This window comes from Rattus norvegicus, chromosome 17 (genome assembly GCF_021556685.1).
Source record: "Rattus norvegicus strain SHRSP/BbbUtx chromosome 17, alternate assembly SHRSP_T2T, whole genome shotgun sequence".
NCBI lineage: Eukaryota > Metazoa > Chordata > Mammalia > Rodentia > Muridae > Rattus > Rattus norvegicus.
In genome coordinates this window covers 30614545-30621770 of record NC_141550.1, presented here as the reverse complement: position 1 = coordinate 30621770, position 7226 = coordinate 30614545, and the positions used below count along the sequence as shown (strand labels likewise).

General features: G+C 48.9%; 1 protein-coding gene across 1 annotated transcript; it reads right to left on the bottom strand.

The window, feature by feature from the left end:
- Window positions 1-882: 882 nt before the first annotated feature.
- Tubb2b (tubulin, beta 2B class IIb) lies at window positions 883-3938 on the bottom strand. The gene is made up of 4 exons (NM_001013886.2): window positions 3783-3938; window positions 2858-2966; window positions 2513-2623; window positions 883-2192 (listed from the first exon to the last, which is right to left on the bottom strand). The coding sequence occupies exons 1-4, from the start codon at window positions 3837-3839 to the stop codon at window positions 1132-1134; spliced, it is 1338 nt and encodes a 445-aa protein (NP_001013908.2). The 5' UTR covers window positions 3840-3938; the 3' UTR covers window positions 883-1131.
- Window positions 3939-7226: the final 3288 nt, after the last annotated feature.

Here is a 7226-nt window from a genome sequence, read left to right as displayed (position 1 = left end):
CAGATCCCAGCTCTTCATAGTAAGAATGTAGTAAACTATGAGAACTCGTGTAAAGAAAAACTCCCCAGACGCTCAGAATTTACATTTCCAAGTAAACTGAAATAAAGGTTGGCACAAAGTTTATAAAACTGTGGACACTGTGGCTGGGAGGAAACCTGAGAATGTGCATATTAAATACCTAACTCTGTTATGTTCCTAAGTGCTCATCACTTTATTAATTTAACAAGAATGAAAGCCCTTTGACAGAAAAAAATAGCTTTCCTTGTGTGCACAATGATACATGCACAAAATTATTCATTGTAGTATTATATATTTAGAAAAGGCTAAATGACCTGCAGGTCCACTGCCCAGGAGCAGGCCAGACAAAGCACTGCATAGGTACATGACGAATGCCCTGCCCCCTGAACATAGTGTTGGGCTGGAGGGATAGATCAGTGGTATAATGTTTGCTGAGTATGTGCAAGAAGACCCTGGGTTTGATTCCATCAATAATCAACATTATTGATAATGCTATTCTTCAAGGAGGAAGGCTGGATCAAAGCACACAGAAGAAGAAACTAATTTTTCACTCTCCTTTAAATGCTAGGCAGTGTGTCTTAAGTAACTGCTCAAATAAAACTTGAAAGAAATAAAGGCCTGGTAACATCTACATAAAAACATTCTTTCTATAAACAAAAGTCATGTACCAAAGGACATTTGAAAATTCAGGATGCTTTCTCCTGTTGAATTGAGTAAGATCATTTTTGGTTCAACTTATATTAATAGCATATCCAAAGAGGAAATATCTGGGCTTCCAGTCTTTTCTAAAGGAAGAAAATATTATGTGTTCAGATAATAAAGAGCTTAATAAGGAGAAAGGAAGAAAAAGAAAAGAGGACACCGTTAGGACACAAAGGTTTATGTGATTTTAGCCATTACAACAGGAGTTCAGAAAGATCTCAAGTGTTACATTGATGTTATCGATATTACAAAAAGAGAAAAAAGTGACAGGCAACAGTGAAGAGCACCAGAGACCCAGCACAAACCTAAGACCATTCTCCTTCTTCCAACTGCCAAGGTATTTTCACAGATTAAGACCCCCCACCCCCTCCTTTCACCTCAGCTTTCCCTAACCTGCTTGGCCTGGGGAACTCAAGCCTCATCCTCGCCCTCCTCCTCCTCGAACTCGCCCTGCTCATCAGCCGTGGCATCCTGGTACTGCTGGTACTCAGACACCAGGTCATTCATGTTGCTCTCCGCCTCGGTGAACTCCATCTCGTCCATGCCCTCGCCCGTGTACCAGTGCAGGAAAGCCTTGCGCCTGAACATGGCAGTGAACTGCTCCGAGATGCGCTTGAACAGCTCCTGGATGGCGGTGCTGTTGCCAATGAAGGTGGCTGACATCTTGAGGCCACGAGGAGGGATGTCACACACGGCCGTCTTCACATTGTTGGGGATCCACTCCACGAAGTAGCTGCTGTTCTTGTTCTGCACGTTGAGCATCTGCTCATCCACCTCCTTCATGGACATGCGGCCCCGGAAAATGGCGGCTACGGTCAGGTAGCGGCCATGGCGTGGGTCGCAGGCAGCCATCATGTTCTTGGAGTCGAACATCTGCTGGGTGAGCTCGGGCACTGTCAGGGCTCGGTACTGCTGGCTGCCCCTGCTGGTCAGAGGTGCGAAGCCTGGCATGAAGAAGTGCAGGCGTGGGAAAGGCACCATGTTCACAGCCAGCTTGCGCAGGTCTGCGTTCAGCTGGCCAGGGAAGCGCAGGCAGGTGGTCACTCCACTCATGGTGGCTGACACCAGGTGGTTGAGATCGCCATAGGTGGGTGTGGTCAGCTTCAGGGTGCGGAAGCAGATGTCATACAGAGCCTCATTGTCGATGCAGTAGGTTTCATCTGTGTTCTCTACCAGCTGGTGCACGGAGAGGGTGGCATTATAGGGCTCCACCACAGTGTCAGAGACCTTGGGTGAGGGCATGACGCTGAAGGTGTTCATGATGCGGTCTGGGTACTCTTCTCTGATCTTGCTGATGAGCAGGGTCCCCATGCCTGAGCCAGTGCCTCCCCCCAGTGAGTGGGTCAGCTGGAAGCCCTGGAGACAGTCACAGCTTTCTGACTCCTTCCTTACCACGTCCAGGACAGAGTCCACCAGCTCGGCACCCTCTGTGTAGTGGCCCTTTGCCCAGTTATTTCCTGCACCACTCTGGCCTGCCAGAGCAAAGAAGGATTAAGTCAGTCATGATTGGGAAAATTCTTTCTTAAATAAAGACTCATCTCTCAGATAAGGCTAGTTCAAATTATCACCAAATGGCCAATAAATATTAAAGCAATAAACTATTTGGTCATCAATACAATTAAAAATGAGTTAACAGAGCTAAGATGCATTTGTCTCATAGCCTGAACTAAGGCTTAGATGTCACACTTCTTGACACTATTTATGATCCCAGTCTATCACGCTTCTCCACCCATTATGCTAGTAGTAATTGGCACCTTGTGCCTTTCTGTCTTCAGCTATGCCGCTCACTCACCGAACACGAAGTTGTCTGGCCTGAAGATCTGCCCAAATGGTCCGGATCTGACAGAGTCCATGGTGCCAGGCTCCAGGTCCACCAGGATGGCCCGAGGCACATATTTATTACCTGCAAGGGATTTAGAGCTGGTTTAGCCCTTCAGGCAGTGTGCTCTATAGAGAAGGGCTTGGTCCCAACTCCTTCCTGATTGGTGGTACCCCCAGACAAAGAAAGGTCTATTATAACCAAGCTTTCAAAGGGTTTGGCTACCCCACCCAAAAAAATGGTCATCCTAAAGTATCTAGGCCACCTTATCCTGGGCCCACAGGAGAGCGGAGCTTTTAGGGTGTTAAAAGTAATTACCAGTTGCTTCGTTGTAGTATACATTGATTCTTTCCAGTTGCAAATCACTGTCTCCATGGTAACTTCCAGTGGGATCGATACCATGCTCATCACTGATGACCTCCCAAAACTGTGACATAAAAAGCCTCTATTTAGCTATGCACAGCCCCACCCCCAATCAATGAGAACTCACCCCCCGCCCCCGCCCCACCCCACAGTTTTAACGACAGGACATTGCGGAAGCTTTAATGAGTGGCATGACCCGGGCACAGCCTTAGGGCTTGCATTGTACAAGATCAGAAAGTTGAAACTGGGCGGTTTCTCACACGAACAGCTGTTCTTAGCAGGAGCTAGGGATGGGTGAGTGTGTGTGTGTGTGTGTGTGTGTGTGTGTGTGTGTGTGTGTGTGTGTGAAAAACAGCCCAAGCTGGGTTTGCAAGTCACAGCCACCACTGATGGCTGGAGACAAACGCGCTGGGACTATAGGCACAGAGAAAAGGGAGAGTGAAGTGAGGGAGCTGTAGGGTGATGTTTTAAATTCAAAGCACGTTCAGCGACTGCCAGGCAATCGTTCACCTCCCCTCCCCCGCAGCTCGCCGGGTGTTCAAGCGAGTACAATCAATTCTTCTTGTGTAGGGGCCCCTCCCTAAGACCGGCGTGCATTGCCTAGCAGACACACCCGCGTCTTCTTCAGACACGCGTGGCTATTAAGGAGGAAAGAAAAAGGTTACAGCCCAAATTCCGAACAGTTCCAGGAAAAATGAATGAGACCCCATTTTCTTTAAAGTCTTCTCCGAGACCACGCCCATCCGACTGCACAAAACAGCAAGTCAGATCCCCCTTTGGCCCTGGTGTCTACCAAGGACCGCGCCGCATTTTGGAGCCCAAGTATCTCGAGGGGAGCTTCCCTAGCGTTCCTCCCCCAACCCCTAAGCAGTGAGCCCACCTTGGCACCGATCTGGTTGCCGCACTGGCCCGCCTGAATGTGCACGATCTCTCGCATGGTGCCTCGTTAGCTTCTTGCTGCCTTGGGTCTGGGTCAGTGGGTCTGATGATCCTCCCCTTCCACACCCACTGCTGGGCTACCTGGAACTTACTCCGGAACCGACGGGCTGAGGGCGACGGCCGGGTGGGTTCGGGTTTTTATGTAGGGAGGGTGGGGCGAACCGAAGAGACCGCGCCCCCCAGTCAAAGCCCCCAGTCCCGTTCTAGCAAGCGCTCTCCAGGCCGGGTTGACGTAATGCTCTGAGCCCCAGGGACGGTCCGGGGGGCTGGACTATGGGCTTGTGGCCAATCAGCGCGGGCATGAAGACCTAGCGAAGAGTGGGGGTTCTTGGGAGAAGCTGGGGCCTGAGCATTGTCTCGGACTTGAGAAGGGCAAGCTGAGTATGGGAAACTGGGAACTGGTAGCGTGAAGACTGCCGTAGTGTGACAAGGCGGGGTGATTTAGTACCAGAGGCTGAGGATTGAGAAGGAGCTGCTAATGGGTGGGTGCGGCAGGTGCAGTCCGGTGTTGCGAGTGCGCACTGGTAGGGAGGTTTAGGGTAATTTGCGTTACCCGAGCAGTTCCTCTTCTAACTCTAAGCAGGCTTTGCCAAGCCAATGCACTTGGCGAGAGTACTTCCCCTCTTTTCATCCTTGGAGGTCAATGACTGTCCAGGTGCACACGCCCATTACATAGAAAAGACTAGTGGTCCCATGGAGCCGAGTGTAATTAGAAAAATAGAGATCCAAACGGTCATAACTTTGGACACTTTGGAGCATCTTGGTCTTGCCTTTGTCTTTGTTAACTCTGCTCGTTCCTCTGCTGTAGTAGCAGCATTTAGGGTTAGAAGGACCTCTGAGCCTAGCCCTGCCTCACCCACTCCAAGAATACACAGGGCTCTCAGCCTGATACCAGTGATTTCCTTCACCGGGTGATTGGCTTTTGTTCCTCCAGAGTGATGGAGTGGGTGTGGCAGGCCGCGATGTGTGAACCTTGTTGCGGGCAGAGTGAGGGTGGAGTCCTGGGGGCGGGCCTGTCGGGGAAACAAAGGAGTTCACAAAAGCTTGGGATGTATCCTACAACTGAGTGTTTAAAAGCCAGCCAGTCGCTGTCCTTCCCAGCGTTTAGTTCATCCATTGTTGGGAAAGAAGGTGGGTTCCAAAAACCGTCCAAGCCTAGAGCATTCTAATTTTCATTTGCAGTGACTACGAGGTCCCAGCCTTGATGCTGCGGATGGAGAGTGGGGGACACGCCTAAAAACTGCAGCGCGTTGAGCTGACCAGAGACCACCGCAGATCCGGGCACACCCACAACGGCGCGTGCGCAGACCCGGTGCATCTACTCTGCCTTCAAACCTGAATTTTCTAGGCATTAGAGGAAGAAACCGATCCCTTTGTTACTATCTGTGCGCGTGTGTGAGATAAATCTGTGCGCTTCTGAAGGAGAGAGCAAAAGGTGTGTCAGAACCTGTTCCCTGCTCTTCCAGGTTGAAGGTCGCCGCTTTCCTACGCCGGGCTAGTGGTTTAGGAGGTGATGTGACCCCTTTTATTCTCTAAGGAGAGAGGCCCAGTGACTCAGGGTCACACTATAGGGTAGAGCTCGCAGCTGTTGAGCGAGGGAGGGCTTGCTAGAACCATCCGCAAGCTGTCATCGCCTTTCTTTTCCGCAAGGAGAGTGGGGGTAGGACCGGCTTTAAACTGAATTCTAATGTACCAAGAAAAGCAGCCCAGAACAAAAGCCTTGCCTCCTGTGATTGCCAGGGTGTCCAGACTGGAACTCTATGGCCAGAGTTCACCAGATACCGATGTTCAGTTCGGGGTGGGTTAAGAAGAGAGAGGCAAGAACAGTGAAGGTGTGTCCACATGTCCAGTATCAGGATTCCAAGAACCCAGGCCCTGATTTGGGATTTTCTCACCCAAGTCTTCCTACAGATGTTGAAGCGTGAAGAGCAAATACTTCCCAAGGTCACACAGCGAGTTAATGACAGGGTTCGGACTGTCTCCGAACTTTCAGGGAAGGTGACTACATTCACAGCCAAAAGAGCTATTTGAAGGGTGGCTGCTGCGGTGCTCCGTTGACCTGGAAGTAACACCGAGAGGGCGTCACCAGCACTTCGATTATAGATGCCGCTGTGCAGCAGTCCTGCCTGGCTGCGCCAGCCAAGGAGCAATCCCGGAGCCCCGGGGGCTCAACTCTAAACCCGGTAATCTGAGCCTGCCTCTCTCACCTAGTGGGTTCCTTGTTCAGCTTCTGTTTCAGAACCAGATCTTTGCAAGGCAGCTGATTAAAAACTCGTGTTTATGATTCTATACATGAAAAGGCCTTTCTTCTTGGATTTCTTTTAGCGGAAGAGGTTTGGAACAGCGTGACTAGAAATCAGCCTGAAACCTGACCGCCTGGGGATCCAGCCTGTTGGTCCAGGGTCAGCTTTCCTTTCGCGCATTTTGCCTCATTGTCCCCACAGGTCTTGTCTTTGAGTTTACGATGCTTTGCATTTTTAAATTTTTGCAAAGAGCTGAAGTGAGTGTGTGTGTGTGTGTGTGTGTGTGTGTGTGTGTGTGTGTGTGTGTAATATTGACAACAGGTCCGTCTTTCCCTAAAGGCTTTCCTTTCATCTTTGAACTTAAAATAAGAAAGGCCTTATTTCATATTAACTCGAAAGAAGAGCTAATAGGAAGCAAAATCAGAAGGGTGCCCAGCGTTTGTTTTTGCCTCTTTATAGTACATTCCTCTCCCTCTATGTCACACACCAGACCCGGAAAATTTAGGACAATGTATTTCATGATCTTTACATACCAATTAGTTGTAATGATGCATTAATCTTTAAAAGACAGAGTCTCTGTGCAAAATCAAAACCAACGTTTGATTCGTATAGAGAGGGACCTAAACAGACCCCTTGGATATGTGCTTTTACAAATGTCAGATTTTTTTCAAGGGCAAGCCCCCAACTGTGCATTTATTGTACACAAAGGGTCATTGTTTTAAGCAACTGAAGTAGTTGGATAGAAAGAAGATTTTTCATAAATACGTAGTAAAATTTTTAAAAATGTATTAATGAAAAATGTATTTTGACCCATTTTTTTTAAATCGAGGGACATTAATTCAGGATTTTTGTCCATAGCTAGCCTATATCCACCACTTAAAGTTCAGTTCACCACCCCCACAGCTGAGATGTACGAGGTTTCCTAGGCAACACACGTTTTGCCAATGAATGAAAGGGAATTGAAAGAAAGACTGCAAAGGCTGCAGATCCCTGGTTATTTCTTCCCTTACCCTATCTGCCCTCCTTTCTGCTAGAAATTGTTAGAAATATTGGGAAGTTATCATTCCTAACATTTTCGCGAAGGAGCCAAATGCCCAGAGAACTGGAACTAGAAAGGGGTCGCAGCCACATATAGTAGCCGT

Excerpts from the sequence above, each read along its gene's own strand:
- Tubb2b (NM_001013886.2), bottom strand. The coding sequence starts at position 3,839 with ATGCGAGAGATCGTGCACATTCAGGCGGGCCAGTGCGGCAACCAGATC. Across the intron at positions 2,967-3,782 it reads GCAACCAGATCGGTGCCAAG|TTTTGGGAGGTCATCAGTGA; the intron begins GTGGGCTCACTG and ends TTTATGTCACAG. Across the intron at positions 2,624-2,857 it reads ATACTACAACGAAGCAACTG|GTAATAAATATGTGCCTCGG; the intron begins GTAATTACTTTT and ends AATCCCTTGCAG.